The following is a 16,497-nucleotide window of genomic DNA, read 5'->3' on the forward strand; positions in this document are numbered from 1 at the left end:
GTACTACTTTTACATTGAGAATTATGTCCATAAATTGGACAGTATATATATATATATACATGTATATATATGTATATATATATATATAATAACTAATGCTTGGAACCAGGTTGGCACTAGGCCTTAAGATCCTTACAGAATATTGGGAGGTGGTGGTACACACCTTTACTCAGGAGGTAAAGGGTAAAGGCAGGCATATTCCTGTAAGTTCAAGATCTGATCTACAGATCTGGTCTATAGCCTGGTCTACATAGCAAGTTCCAAGACAGCCAGAGCTGCAACACAGAAAAACCATGTCTCAAAAAAAAGGAAAGTAGACATTAATTTTCTAGGGTTCATGGACAGCCTGAAGCTGGCAGCAGTGGCCAAATCTTGGTGTGTGTGTGTGTGTAACATGCTCACTCCAAGTTGTAGACCATGAACACTTGCATTCCTGAAAGGCCCAGACCTCTAATATAACCCATGTGCCTTGTCCTGACCTTTCTTTCCAGGCAGGGCTTGTGGATGCTGAAGGTCACCTAGTAGGTGAACCTGATGGACAAAGCTTTGGACTTGGGGTTGCTCCTTTTTCTATCAAACCTGGGAAGAAATCCAGGTCTAAGAAGACACTGAAAGATCAGCTCAGGTGAGAGATCTTCTCTTTGCCTCCTAGCAAAGAGCCTAGCCTTGCACCTGGGCTCCCTCATAGAGGGAGGGCACACCATGGCCTCCTGCTCTCCCATGGTGCCCAGTTACCAGTGCTCACTCCTGCCAATGCCAGGAAATCTGTGAGGTTCAGCTCAGTCAGGGCGATACCCTGAGGGTCACCACTCATCCTCATGGCACCCCCAGGGGAACCAATGTTTCTGCTTCACTGAGTTACTTCCTGATGTTCTGTCACTGTTGAGTAGCAGGGTCGCAGGGACGAGCACTGCCCACACTAGGGACACACCAACCACTGCGCTTGCTGGTACTTCTGTGATACACCCCCCCACACAGGTACCCCCATTGAGATTCCCTCAAGCCATCTAAATCCTTAACTACCTTTTAGGCGAGACTCAGTTTGTTGTTGTGCTTTTGGTGTGTGGCGGGGGTGTTGAGAAAGGGTCTCACAGTGTAGCTAAGGATGGCTAGGCTCAGACTCATGATGACCCTCCTGCCTCATGTTCCTAAGATCTTACATTATAGATAGGTGCCGTCCCACTCCCAGCTAAGACTCATTTTTTTTAAAATATTTACTTATTATTTATTTATACAATATTCTGTCTGTGTGTATGCCTGCAGGCCAGAAGAGGGCACCAGACCCCATTACAGATGGTTGCTGTGAATTGAACTCAGGACCTTTGGAAGAGCAGGCAATGCTCTTAACCTCTGAGCCATCTCTCCAGCCCCTAAGACTCATTTTTAAGTAAAGTAGGAGAAAGAATTTTCCCCAATCTGCTGCCCAGGCCACACTGGGTAGCAGTAGCTGACTGAGTATAGGTTTCAGAGTTGCGTCCTGGGCTCATTTCCCTTCTCTGTGCTTCTTACCCCTAAGAGACTTCCTTGTGTGAGGTATGAGAACTGACCTATACCTGTGTCTGTAGCTCTAAAATGGGAATATTGATATTAATAATGATATCATCAGAGCTACTGCCCTTGTAGGGAGGATAATCTAGGAATGCAGTCCTTGCACATGAGCTAACTGGACTGTAGGGAAGTGCCACAGGCAAGCCAGAGTCATGGAGAGAGGATGCACTAACACTGGTTACCTCCTGTCTGCTGTGTCCCGAGCCCCTCTGTTCTGCTGCAGAGAACAGGTGTAATAACACAGAGGCTAGTCCTTTCAGCAAAACCTGCTGCTGAGTGTTACCCATGCCTGCAATCTCAGTATGTAGGAGGCCGAGGGCATAAGATTGTGCATTCAGGGTTGGTGAGATGGCTCCAAGTATGAAGGTGCTTGCTATACAAGTCTAAGGACCCAGGTTGCATCTGTGGAATTCACATAGAACTAGAAGAGAACAAATTATACAAAGTCATTCTCTGACATCTTCCCCAAATCATGGACTCTCTCACACACAGTAATAATAAAGTTTAAAAAAGAAGATTATGAATTTGAGGCCACTTGGGGTACATGGTACAACCATCACCACCCCAAAAAAAGAAGGAAGGAAGAGGGAAACAGGAAGAAGGGGGCACAGACAAAGGAAGAATGAGACGGAGGTGTGGGGATGCAGCTCTGCTGGTGGAGCGCTTGCCTAGCAGGCACAAAGGCCTGGCTTTGGTAGTCAGCACCACATAAACTGACATGGGATCATACCCGTGTATTCCCATCAGCACCACATAAACTGACATGGGATCATACCCCTGTATTCCCATCAGGAAGAGGAAAAGGACAAAATCTCCTTAGCTACCTAGGGAGTTCTAAGCCAACCTGAGATACATACAATCCTCTTACTCTAAAAGAAGGAAGATACATGAAATCCTCTTACTCTAAAAGAAGAAAGGAAAAACTGCATATAGCTCATGGAGAGGATCTGAGCTCAGGACCCAGTACCCATCAGGTGGTTCACAACTGTCTATCTCCAGGGATATCTGACATCTGACCTCCTAGGGTACCGCCCTCAGGTACGTGCCCACATACATATTTTTTTAAAAGATAGGAGTGGCCAGATGCAAGGTATAATAGTGTACTCCTTTAATATGAACACTTAGGAGGTAGAAGCAGGCAGATCCCTGTGAATTCTAGGCCAGCCAGGGCTACATATAAGACTTTATCTTAGATAGATAGATAGATAGATAGATAGATAGATAGATAGATAGATAGATAGATAATAAACAATACATAAGTAAAATAAACAGGCAAACTGAATGTGGTAGGTTGCTTGGTTTAGTAGATGTGAACAAGCTCTCATCCTAGGTCTTAGTTCTCACTTCCCATTCCATTGATGGGAATACATGGGTATGATCCCATGTCCAGTTTATGTGGTGTTGATGTGAAAACACAGGTATGATCCCATGTCAGTTTATGTGGTGCTTACGGGCCTGAGCCATGGTGTTTCCCTGACTGTTTTTCAGCTCCTCAGCAAGAAAGGAAGGTGCTAGCAGCCCTGTGAGTGGCAAGGACTTAGATGTGATTTCCATCTCCAAGACCCAGCTGATCCCCCCATCTTCCAAAGATGGGGATATCAAAGACATGTTTCCACGAGACAGGGAGACATCCAGTATTGAACCCCTTCCCTCAGACTCTCCTAAGGAAGAGTTGCGCCCACCCAGGTAACCATCTAAAGACGGATAGGTCTCCCACCAGATCAGATCACACCAAACCAGAGTGTGATCCTTACATGGTAAGTAAAAGGTGCGTGCAACAGAAGAGAAATAAACAGGGGGAAAGAGAGAGGCCAAAAGGAAGAAATGTGGTAACATATATGCATGCAAAATGGTCCAGCCTCAGTCTTCCAAGGTGCACAAAGATTCATTTAGGGGCTGGGGAAATAGCTGAGCCAGCAAAGGCATTTGCTACTAATTCTGATGACCCGAGTTCAATACCCAGGACATACACGGTGGAAGGAGAGAACCAACTCCCACAAATTGTCCTCTGACCTCCATACATGTGCTGTGGTGTGCATGTGTGTGCATACACAAATAAATAAATTGTGTTAGAACTTTAACACGTGTATCAATTATTTTACACTGAGAGCCCACTAGTTTCTGTTGGCAGGCTATTACATTTGTTCAATCTTGTGTTGTCTTTTTTTTTTTTTTTTTTTTTTTTTTTTTTTTTTTTTTTTTTTTTTTTTTTTTTTTTTTTTTTTTTTTTTTTTTTTTTTTTTTTTTTTTTTTGGTTTTTCGAGACAGGGTTTCTCTGTGGTTTTGGAGCCTGTCCTGGACTGGAACTAGCTCTTGTAGACCAGGCTGGTCTTGAACTCACAGAGATCCGCCTGCCTCTGCCTCCCGAGTGCTGGGATTAAAGGCGTGTGCCACCACCGCCCGGCCTTGTGTTGTCTTTTTAAAAATGCATTTCAAATAAATTGCCAACATCAGTCCACATCCCTCTGTGCCAAGAGTTGTATCACATTAACTGTAGTTCTCAGAGAGTTTTGTACATGGGATTATGTATGGTGCAATCACATGAGTGTACCCATGTGTGTGCATGCTAAGGCCTGAGCAGCACAGCGCACTTAGTGTCTTCCCTTTGCACTCTCTGCTGTAAACCTTGAGACATAACCTCTCACTAAAGTGGAAGCTAACCTGGCTGACAGGCACCCTTTCAGATCTGTTTTTGTGGCCTAGTGCTGGAGGTATAGACATGATGCTTGTCTTCATATGTGGTTTCTGGGGTGTTGTATGAGACTTTTCTTGAGGAGACATGAACCGGTATCTGCTTACTCTATCTAGATAGGGAACCAGTGAGCGGACAAACTAACAGTGCCACCAAGTTCAAGGTAGCAAACCAATGACTCCGTTGGGGTTTCTTATAGGAGCGTGGGTGACTGACTTAAAGACACCTGTATCACCAAACGCCTACCCCAGCCTTGGTGATGACTCATAACAGCTACATCCCTAGAACTGTGTGACTTGTAGGCAGCTGGACAAATCCAGCAGTTACTGTTTCTATAATCTTGGAGAAGAGGGACTGGTAAATCTTTTAGTCTCAGGAACTTCCTGAGAGTTATGAGTTATTTACTTTCTAATTCTCATGGACTTTTGTGCTGGTTTGACTAAGAATGGCCCCATGTATCTGAATGCTTAGTCACCAGGGAGTGAAACTCTTTGATAGGCTTAGAAGGATTAGAAGACCTTTGTTGGAAGAAGTTTGTCACTAGGACACTTTGAGGTTTCTTTATTTTTTTATTTTTTATTTTTTTGTTTTTTTGAGACAGGGTTTTTCTGTGTAGCCCTGGCTGTCCTGGAACTTGCTCTGTAGACCAGCACTTGGGAGGCAGAGACAAGCAGATCTCTGTAAGTTCAAGACCATCCTGGTCTACAGAGTGAGTGCCAGGAGAGGCTCAAAGCTACAGAGAAACCCTGTCTGGGTTGCTGTGGTCATGGTGTCTCTTCACTGCAGTAGAACAGTGACAGACAGCTTGCTTTCTTCCTCCTCTTGCTATGTAACATGAAGATAGTGTTGGACTCTAGCGTCCAAACACCGAGGAGGAGTCGCCCCCAGAGACCATCTCACACACCACAGCCGATGCAAAAGCATGAGGACTTTATTAATTCTGTCATGACAGGGTCCCCCAGCATTCAGGAAGCCGAGGGACCTTGAATAGCGGGTACAGTCTACTTTTAAAGGGGCCACAGAAGCAAGGGGGGTTGTTCTTTGACTATTCTGATTGGCTTATTTGAAAGGGATGTTACCAATAATTGACTGGAGAGCTGTTGCCAGATCAGATGAAGTAAGAGGTCATTTTGACCCCGTTTCCCAGAGGACCGAACCAAAACATACGTATATGGGTAATTGTTCAGGAACTGAGTACGTGCGAGTGTAGCTGTTAGGTCCTTGGTTCCCAGGGGAGAAGGGGAAGCACTATGGCACAGAAGCTGAGAGGATTCAGAATTGTCAAAAATGGCTTCAGGGTTGTCTTAAAGTTTTATAATAGGAGCTCAGGTCTTCATACTTACAGAGCAATGCTCTTACCCACAAAGCCAGACCCTGAGGGCCTCTCAAAGAAATATTTTTTGGAGGTATGTTTTTAAGACAGGGCTTTTCTGTGTAGCCCTGGCCGTCCTGGAACTCTGTAGACCAGGCTGGCCTTGAACTCAGAGATCCACCTGCCTCTGCCTCCTAAGTGCTGAGATTAAAGGTGTATGCCACCACCACCCTACTCAAAGAAATTTTAATACCATGAAATAATGCCTCTGTGAGAAAAGAAAAGATCATATAGTCTGTGTGGCTTCACCCATTTAAAAATGTATTAAAGAAATCTTAAGAGATTCAACAGATTCTGGATCCAGATAGGTGATGGTGATTTTGTTTTCCGTTTCTTTCCTTTCCTCAATTTCTGCAGTGGGCATGGTCCATAGAACAGAGATGAGGGACTGATTTCTACAGACTAACTTCCATCTGACACAAATAATGCCTAGGACCTCAGAAGTCATAGCGAAGAAAGAGGAAGTACCTTTGCCTCTAAGGCAGCTGTTCCACTTCTTGTTCCTCTTTGACCTCTCCCTCTGTCCCCAGACCCAGCACCCCACCCTCTAAACCTGTGGCCTTTGAAGATTTTAAGAATGAACGAGGTAGTGAGATCAACCGCATCTTCAAAGAAAATAAATCCATTTTGAATGAACGGAGGAAAAGGGCCAGCGAGACCACCCAGCGCATCAATGTCATCAAGCGGGAGATTGATGTGACCAAGGATGCACTGAATTTCCAGAAGTCACTGCGGGAGAAGCAAGGTAGATGTGAGGGGAAGATGGTCAGGACGATGTGGGGACTCAGATCATCATAGAGTAAGTGTGTGGCAGCCTTGAGCACTAAAGGACCAAGATGGGAAGGGACCAGTAGAGGGCTGTAGGGTACAGACCTATGTCATCTTCTAGGCTCCAGGCAGCCCCTCCTGACAGCTAGCCTTTGCCAACATTCCTGCTTACTGCATCATTTCAGAACTAACTGCTGAGTCTTCCTCCTGAAATGTGTTGTTATTCATGGAGAAATTGGCCCTTGACCCTGCAGGAACAAAGTTCCACACACTCCTATGAATGCTGGAGGCTCAGTAGAGAAAGCAAGGCAATTCATTTTATAACCTGCAAAGAGAACATTGACAGAGATGAAAATGGCAAAGAAAGTTGGGTTTTTGTTTGTTTGGGTTTTTTGTTTGTTTGTTTGTTTGTTTTTCGAGACAGGGTTTCTCTGTAGCTTTGCAGGCCTGTCCTGAAACTAGCTCTTATAGACCAGGCTGGCCTCGAACTCACAGAGATCTGCCTACTTCTGCCTCCCAAGTGCTGGGATTAAAGAAAGGCACGCGCCACCACCGCCCAGCTTTTGTTTTTGTTTTTAGAAACAGGGTTTCTCTGTGTGGCCCTGGCTGTCCTGGAATTCGCACTGTAGACCAGGCTTCCACCTGCCTCTGCCTACCACACAAAGAAAGTTTTTAATAACCCTGAATGCAGGTCTCACCTCGCTTTCCTTACTGGCTGAGTAATCAGAAGGGTAGGTTTTTGTTTGTTTGTTTTGAGACAGGGTCTTTCTGTGTAGCTCTGGGCTTCCTGGAACTCTCTGGCCTTGAACCCACAGTGCTCACCTGAACTCTACCCTGGAGGGTACACTATGATAAATCATCAGACACTAAATTTCTTAATTTCTTAACAAAGATATGCATGGGTTTATGTCTACATTTTACATTCTGTTTATTGTAAAGGTTTTTGGGAGCATAAACCCATCATGTCTGCAGGTCATGAAGCAATTTTGGCAGTTAACACTTTAGACTAGCCAATGTGGGCAGGGACCCAGAGTCATCTTTTCACCCACAGTTGGATCTAAGCTGATTGAAGGCACCTTTGAAAATGGACCATTAGGCTTTCATATTTTTATGACCCGGAAGCAGACTCCTCAGGAGATGGGCAGTTAGTGACCCCTTCAAGTCTCATTCTGGTCTGCTCTCCTTTTGCTGACGGTAGTTCAGTTGTGGTAGGTAGTATACTGCTGGGAACCTCAAGAAATGAGATTGAGGGTGCCAGAAGGCCGACTGACCTGACATCAGTGAAACTCCTGACACTTGTGCTAGCCTGGCAGGCTTGTCCCTAGAGCAGGAAGTATTTTTACCAGGTAGAGAGAGTGAGCAAGAATCCTCCATGGAGACAGTGCTGACATGGGTGGCCTGAACTTGACCCTCAGTGTTACACATAGTCTACACCTGTACTGTGGGTCAGGAACAGTCAAGCTGAGTATGCTGAGGACTGATTTGTGATGGCTGATCAAGGGTAGAGTCCAAGCCTCAATTTTCCTTCTTTGTTTTTTGAGACAGGGTTTCTCTGTGTAGCTTGGAGCCTGTCCTGGAATTCTCTTTGTAGACCAGGCTGGCCATGAACTCAGAGAGGTCCACCTGCCTACACCTCCAGAGTGCACCACAACTCCCAGCTTGAGCCTGCATTTTACTGAGTGATAACCTGACTCTGGAAGGGGGATTCAGTTAAGCATGGGGATGCATTGTTATAATCCAAGCATTTAAGAGGAAGAAGTCAGAGGATTGCCACATGATGAGGCCAACCAGAGCTGTATGAGACCCTGGATAAGAGATTAAATTAAAATTTAAAAGCTGTTGAAATGGCTCACTGGAGGCTGGGAAGATGGCTCAGGGTTAGGACTTCTCTCTGGCCTCCCAGAGGTCACAAACTTTATTCCAGCATACACACCGGGAAGCTCACAATTGCCTGCAATTCCAGCTCGGGGATCAGACATGTGGCATTCACATACAGACATATACATAAATAAAAATAAAAAAAGAAAAAGAAAGAAATGGTTCATTGGGTAAGGTTAGTAACCATCAATGCTGACAATATGAGTGTGATCCTTGGAACTCATACAGTAAAAGGACAGAACTGACCCCTACAAGTTGTCCTCTGACCCTCACCCCCCCCCCCACAGAGTAAAAAAAAAAACTTTTAAGTTAAAAAACCATGTGGTTGCTGGGAATTGAACTCAGGGTCATTTTCATGTCTGAGTCTTTACCCTACCTCCTTATACACATGTGTGGAAGTCAGAAGACTGCTCTGTAGGATCTGGGGACTGCTCTTGCACCCTAGACACACATCCCAGGCCATATGCAAACCACACATCCGGGACGGTACAGTTTGGTATGACTCCTTTGTTAAGATTCCAGATGCTATGGGTAGTAGCCAGCCAAGGGAGTAATTTTTCAGACAATATTATTTTATCTTAACCTAGCAACTCTCACCAAACTGACAAAGTCAATGGCTAATAGCACAACTAATCCCTGCAGCCAGAGGGGAGGAAAGCCAGCCAACACGCTACAGAGTTCTAATCTTCCCAGGTTTGACAGAAAAAAGGAGGGGCTGGAGAGATGGCTCAGAGGTTAAGAGTATTGGCTGCTTTTCCTGAGGTCCTGAGTTCAATTCCCAGCAACCACATGGTGGCTCAGGACCATCTGTAATGAGGTCTGGTGCCCTCTTCTGGCCTGCAGCATACATACAGGCAAAACACTATACATAATAAATAAATAAACCTAAAAAAAAAAGAAAAAGGAGCAACCCCAGGTCCAAAGCTTCATCCACAAGCCCTGCCTGGAAATAAAGGTCAGGACAAGGTGCATGAGTTATATTAGAGGTCTGGGCCTTTCAGGAATGCAAGTGTTCATGGTCTAAGACTTGGGGTGAGCATGTTACACACACACACACACACACACACACACACACACACACACCAAGATTTGGCCACTGCTGCCAGCTTTAGGCTGTCCTTAAACCCTAGAAAATTAATGTCTACTTTCTATATTGGCCTCCTACTAATCCCTGAGGATTGACTGATCTACCTACCTACCTTCCTTTTTTTTTTTTTTTTTTTGGTTTTTCGAGACAGGGTTTCTCTGTGGTTTTGGAGCCTGTCCTGGAACTAGCTCTTGTAGACCAGGCTGGTCTCGAACTCACAAAGATCCGCCTGCCTCTGCCTTCCAAGTGTGGGATTAAAGGCGTGCGCCACCACTGCCCGGCCTATCTGTCTATCTTATCTATCTTTATTTATTTTAATTTTGTGTTTTGGTGTTTTGCCCTGCACCTATCTTATCTATCTTTATTTATTTTAATTTTGTGTTTTGGTGTTTTGCCCTGCACGTGTATATTTGTGTGAGGGTGTCACTACCCAAGACCTGGAGTTACATACAGTTGTGAGCTGCCATGTGGGTGCTAGTAATTAGAACCCAGGTCCTCTGGAGGAGCATCCAGTTCTTAACCGCTGAGCCATCTCTCCAGCCCCTATTTATTTATTTGACTCTAAAAAAAAAGTCTTTAAAGAATGAATATCTTGGGGGCTGGAGTGATAGATCAGTGGTTAAGAGCACTGACTGCTCTTCCAGAGGACCCGGGTTCAATTCCCAGCACCCACATGGCAGCTCACAGCTGTCTGAAGATCGAGTTGCAAGGGATCTGACACCTTCACACCAATGCACATAAAAGTTAAATAAACCATAAAAAATTGTTTTAAAGGGCTGGAGAGATGGCTCAGAGGTTAAGAGCATTGCCTGCTCTTCCAAAGGTCCTGAGTTCAATTCCCAGCAACCACATGGTGGCTCACATCCATCTGTAATGAGATCTGGTACCCTCTTCTGGCTGCAGGCATACCTGCAGACAGAACATTGTATACATAATAAATAAATAAATCTTAGGGCTGGAGAGATGGCTCAGTGGTTAAGAGCATTGCCTGCTCTTCCAAAGGTCCTGAGTTCAATTCCCAGCAACCAAATGATGGCTCACATCCATCTGTAATGAGATCTGGCGCCCTCTTCTGGCCTGCAGACATACACACAGACAAAATATTGTATACATAATAAATAAATAAATATTTAAAAAAATCTTAAAAAAAAAGAATGAATATCTTTGGCTGATGGGATAAGATCAAAATAAGCTTGATAAATGACTCCTCTCTGTCCTCTCCTTTGCCCACTATCCCTCCTGTTTGTTCTGAAATACCAGTCAGTCCCCACTGAGCTAATGAGCACCTACCTGTGGGTGTGCTGGCATGGCCTAGCGTTCTTGTGCTTTGCCCACTCCTTGTTACACCCACCCATGCCTCTGACACATGGGATCTGTCAGCATTGTCCTTTTTTTTTTTTTTAGATTTATTTATTATATATACAACATTCTGCCTCCATGTATGCCCGCATGCCAGAAGAAGGCACCAGATCTCATTACAGATGGTTGTGAGCCACCATGTGGTTGCTGGGAGTTGATCTCAGGACCTCTGGAAGAGCAGCCAGTGCTCTTAAAGACTGAGCCATCTCTCCAACATTGTCTTCTTTTTGGAACAACTTCCTTCTCCTATGCTGAATGGCAACTGCCTCATTCCTGACCTCTCCCATCACCCGGCAGGTGAGTACGAGAATAAAGGCCTGATGATCATTGACGAGGAGGAATTTCTGCTGATCCTGAAGCTCAAAGACCTGAAGACGCAGTATCGAAATGAGTACCAAGAACTGCGAGACCTCAGAGCTGAGATCCAGTACTGCCAGCGCCTGGTGGATCAGTGTCGCCACCGCCTGCTACTGGGTATTCCAATTGGGAAGGTTTGCGGGCTCCTTGAGGTCAAGAGAGGCCTCAGGGCAAGGCCAAGTATCAGTTCTGGAAGTGTTCTCTGACTTGTTCACTGAAGAGCCAGGGCTTAGGGGCTTCAGAAGTGTGGTTTCCAGGGCTATGAAGGCTGGGATAGGGATAAGAGGGAGCTGCTGGAGCAGGAAGTAAATAGAGGTGAGCCTGCAATAGCTTTTGCCTCCTTCCTCACAGGCTCCCTCCTACCCACAGTGCTGTCTCTCTGACTCTTGCAGAATTTGACATCTGGTACAATGAGTCCTTTGTCATCCCAGAGGATGTTCAGGCAGCACTAAAGCAGGGCAGCAGTATCCGGCCAGGCATGGTACCTGTCAACAGGATTGTGTCTCTGGTGAGCAGCACAAGGGTATGAAGGTGGTGAAGAGTTAAATACAGGGAGTTAAATAAAGCAGTAATGTGGGTAATTCTACCTCTTCCATAAATTGATGTCTAATGCTGCCAGTGCCCAGGTTGGGAGGCAAGTGTACGTTCCTCAGTTATTGAAAGGCGAAACACAGAGCTAGCAGGATGGCCCAGCAGTTAAGAGTCCTTGCTGCTCTTCTAGAGGATCTGACTTTGGTTCTCTGCACCCATGTCAGGCAGCTCACAACTATCTGTAATTCCAGCTCCAGTTCCAATATCCTCTTCTGGCCTTTGCAGGCAATAGCACACATGTGGCATATAACAGCACAGACATAAACATATACATTAAAAAAAAAATCCTATCTTGGGCTGGAGAGATGGCTCAGAGGTTAAGAGCATTGCCTGCTCTTCCAAAGGTCCTGAGTTCAATTCCCAGCAACCACATGGTGGCTCACAGCCATCTGTAATGGGGTCTGGTGCCCTCTTCTGGCCTGCAGGCATACACACGGACAGAATATTGTATACATAATAAATAAATATTTTTTTAAAAAATCCTATCTTAGTTAGGTTTCCAAAGCAACTGTGGGGAAAGAAAGGGTTTATTTCAGCTTATGGTTGTAGCTGTAAGCTAGATCATGAAAGGAAGTTAGGGCAGGAACCCAGAGATAGGAACTAAGACAGAGACCATGGAGGAATGATAATAGCTTGCATAATTGCTTGCTCCCCATGGCTGCTCAGCTTTTCTCCCCACCCCTTTGTCTTTTTTAAAAACACTGTATGTGTATGAGTGTTTGCCTGCATGCATGTATGTGTATGCACTACCTGTGAGCCTGGTGCTCAGAGTTCAGAAGAAAGTGCTGGTTCCCATGGAACTGGAGTTCCTACAGCTCTAAGCTACTGTGTGAGTGATGAGAGTGGAACCCAAGTCTCTGGAAGAGCAGCCAGTGCTCCTAACCACTGAGCCATCTCCCTAGCTCCTCAGCCTGCTTTTTAAAAAATTAATTAATTTATTATGTATACAGTATTCTGTCTGAATGCCAGGAGAGGGAACCAGATCGAATTACAGATGGTTGTGAGCCACCATGTGGGTGCTGGGAATTGAACTCAGGACTCTGGAAGAGCAGCTAGTGCTCTTAACCTCTGAGCCATCTCTCCAGCCCCCAGTCTGCTTTCTTTACAACCCAGGATCACTTTCCCTTTATTAATCAAGAAAATGCCCAGAGACTGGCCTAAAGGCCACCCTGTGGAGTGAATTCCTTAAGTTGAAGTCTTTCTTCCCAGACATATCTAGGTTTATGTCAAGAAGACAAAAACCAGCCAGAACAAACCTTAACCAGAGATACATAGGGGCTGGAGAGATGGCACAGAGGTTCAGATCACTGGCTGCTCTTCCAGAGGCTTTCAATTCAATTCCCACATCCACATGGTGGCTCTCAACCATCTATAATTATAGTCCCATGAAATCCAATTCTTTCTTCTGGTGTGCAGATGTACATGCAGACAAAAGTGCCTGCTTTTGTATATGTATATTATGTATATACATACATGAATGTTGAGAGGGAGAGAGAGAGTCTTAGTTAGCATTTCTGTTGCTGTGAAAAAACACTATGGCCAGTGTAACTGGAGGTTTCTCTCCCACCTGTCAGTTCCTGAATAACTATTCTGAGACTTAATATTAATTATAAACTGTTTTGGCCTATTGTTGAAATAAGAAGCGGCGGGGCTGCGTCCCCAACACCCCGGCCGCTTGGCTAGCTTATGCCCGAAATAACAACACACAAACTGTATTCATTTAACTGTTTGACCCATTTCTATCTAGTCTCTTCTAGGCTAACTCTCGCACCTGGACTAGCCCATTTCTAGTAATGTGTGTAAGCACCCCAAGGTGTGCTTACTGGAAGATTCTAACCTACGTCCATCCTGGGGAGCTTCATGCCTCTGCCTCAGAGCACAGAGCTATCGTGTCTATCCAGCAGAGCTGAGCATGGCGTCTCTCTGGGAGCAGAGCAGAGTCTGACCTCACTTCCTCTTCCGCCCAGCATCCTATTCTGTTTATTCCACCCACCTATGTTCTAAGCTATGAGGCCAAGCAGTGTGTTTATTACTTAACCAATGAAATCAACAGATTGATATATGACACTCCCACATCAGCCTATTAACTCAGGCTATTATTAACTAGCTCTTGTATCTTAAATTAACCCATTTCTATTCTATATTTTGCCACAAGGCTTGTGGCTTGTTACCTCATATCTTGCTTTTCTGACAGCTGCTGCATCTCCCAGACTCCACCTTCTTTTTTCCTGTATTTAGTTTGGCTTTCCCACCTAGCTATATTCTGCCCTGCCATAGGCCAACACAGCTTTATTCTTTTTTTTTTTTTTAGATTTATTTAATACACATTGAGAGTTTGCCTTCATATATGTCTGTCTGAGGGTATAGGTCCCCTGGAGCTGGAGTCACAGACAGCTGCGAGCCGCCATGTGGGTACTGGGAACCGAACTCTGGTCCTCTGGAAGAGCAACCAGTGCTCTCAACCACTGAGCCATCTCTCCAGCCCTCAACACAGCTTTATTCATCAACCAATAAAAGCAACACATATTTGCAGCATTTATAATGGCTTTCCACATCACCATGGCAACTGTTATAAAGGAAAATGTTTAACTGGGGCTTGCTCATAGTTTCAGAGGTTTAGTCCATTATCATCATGGCAGGACATGGTGGCATGTAGGCAGACGTGGTGCTAGAGAAGGAGATGCTCTGTGTGGATTTGCAAACCCAGCAAGGGACTGTGCCAATGCTCAGTACAGGCCCTGCCAGGGTTCATTGTGATGATTCCAGGCTGAGATACTATGCTGGGTTGGGTCTTTCCTAGGGAGAAGATGACCAGGATAGGTTCAGCCAGCTGCAGCAGACTGTACTGCCTGAGGGTCCTGATTCCATCTCCTTTTACAATGCCAAAGTCAAGACAGAACAGAAGGTAACTTGGGACATTCATGTCTGTGAGGGTGGGCGCCCCAAAGACTTTGGAGGTGATGGTACCAGCCCAGGGAGATTGAGTGCCACCCTTAGTCTATAGGTGCTTTCTGCTGGCTCTAGACTGTGGAAGTTGGGAAAGGGGGATCACAAAGATCATGACCAGGTCTGGACATGGCTGGTAAATGCTAATTCAGCCATGTATGGTGGTTCACAGCCCATGACAGTCTAGGAAAGAAATCCTCTGAGATCACTGTCTGTGGGCAAGGGCCTGTCCAAGGGGGGCATCCTGCACAAATGGCAGGGGACAGAGGACCACATGTAGCCAAGGTGGAACTAGACCCGGTGAGCCACAAGTGGAGCCTGTGGTTCTCCCGAGTCTCCAGTCTACCAGGGTCCTGAATACTGTGCAACCCTCTGTGCTCTGGTGGGTATTCTTGTTATTTCTTTGGTTTGTTTGAGACAGGCTGGTATCAAACTTGCTAGCTATCCAAGGATAACCTTGAACTCCTGATCCTCTTGCATCTACTTTTCAAGAGATGAGATTACAGGTGTGTGCTACCTTACTCAGCACTGTTAGCTATTTTTTTTTTAGTTTCTTTCATCGTGTGTATATGTATATCTAGTGTGTATATATGTGTGTGTTTGCATACCTGGATATTTAATTAATTTGTATATGGGTGTTTTGTTGGCATGTATGTCTGTGCACCGTTTGGATGTTTGGTACATGTAGAGGCCAGGAGAGGGTGTAAGAGTCTCCAGAACTGGAGATGGTTATGAGTCACCATATGGGTGATAAGAATTGAACTTGGGTCCTTTAGAAGGAGAGCCAGTGCTCTTAACCACTGAGCTATCTCTCTAGTCCAAGCTAGTTACAAGCTCATATTTGATTTGACTTCAGGACTGCAAACATATAAATTGAACTTATTTTCTTTCTGGAAGAGTGCACACTTGTTTTGGTTTGTGAGGGTGGCCTGGTAGGGGTTGTATTTTTGTTTTGATTTCTTTTTTTTTTTTTTTTTTTGGTTTTTTTGAGACAGGGTTTCTCTGTAGCTTTGGATCCTGTCCTGGAAGTAGCTCTTGTAGACCAGGCTGGCCTCAAAGTCACAGAGATCAGCCTACCTCAGCCTCCCAAGTGCTGGGATTAAAGGCGTGGGCCACCACCACCACCAGGCTTAGTTTTGATTTCTTAAGACAGGGTCTCCTCTCCTTAGGAGACAGAGTCAGGAGAATCTCTTGTACACAATGAGTTCCAGGCAAGAGCTACATAGTGAGTCTTTAAGAGACACCATCTCATTTAGCTTAGGCTGGCTTCAAATTCACAAGCTCAGGATGACCTTGAACTCTTCTTTTTGTTTGTTTTTGATACAGGGTTTCTTTGTGTAGCCTGGCTGTCGTCCAGGGACTCAATCTGTAGAATCAGGCTGGCCTTGAATTTAGAGGTCCACCTGCCTGGCCTCTGCCTCCTCAGTGCTGGGATTAAAGGAGTGAGACAACCTGGATGTTTTTTTTTTTTTTTTTTTTTTTTTTTTGCCTTCTTTGCAACAAAGTTTCCGTAGTTCAGGCCTGCCTTGAACTTTCTAGGTAGCAGAGGGTGGCCTTGAACTCCTGCTCCTGAGTCCCAAGTGCTGGGATTTTAGGCTTTCACCACTACACTGTTTCTATTTGCTTTTTTGTAGTTACCAGAGCGTATTATCAACCCAGGACCATTTATATCCTTCAAGAATTTCAGCTTGAATACTACTAGAGATGTAGCTCTGCCCGGCCGTGGTGGTGCAAGCCTTTAATCCCAGCACTTGGGAGGCAGAGGCAGGCGGATCTCTGTGAGTTCAAGACCACCAGCCTGGTCTACAAGAGCTAGTTCCAGGACAGGCTCCAAAACCACAGAGAAACCCTGTCTGGAAAAACAAACAAACAAACAAACAAAAAAACCCCAAAACAAAA

At 45.2% G+C, this 16,497-nt stretch overlaps 1 protein-coding gene across 7 annotated transcripts in view; it reads left to right on the forward strand.

The window, feature by feature from the left end:
* Kif9 (kinesin family member 9) overlaps positions 1–16,497 on the forward strand; it is a 55,286-nt gene that overhangs the window by 33,313 nt on the left and 5,476 nt on the right. For 5 of the 7 annotated variants that reach the window (XM_050139570.1, XM_050139571.1, XM_050139574.1 and 2 more), the window contains 6 exons: positions 492–625; positions 3,037–3,234; positions 6,143–6,357; positions 11,002–11,178; positions 11,454–11,569; positions 14,453–14,557. In XM_050139570.1, the coding sequence (XP_049995527.1) occupies positions 492–625; positions 3,037–3,234; positions 6,143–6,357; positions 11,002–11,178; positions 11,454–11,569; positions 14,453–14,557 (945 nt within the window). The other 2 variants (XM_050139575.1, XM_050139576.1) reach the window with 2 other exon arrangements.

The sequence above is a fragment of the Alexandromys fortis genome, unplaced genomic scaffold (assembly GCF_014885135.2).
Source record: "Alexandromys fortis isolate MF-2015 unplaced genomic scaffold, M_Fortis_MF-2015_v1.1 scaffold_36, whole genome shotgun sequence".
Lineage (NCBI taxonomy): Eukaryota > Metazoa > Chordata > Mammalia > Rodentia > Cricetidae > Alexandromys > Alexandromys fortis.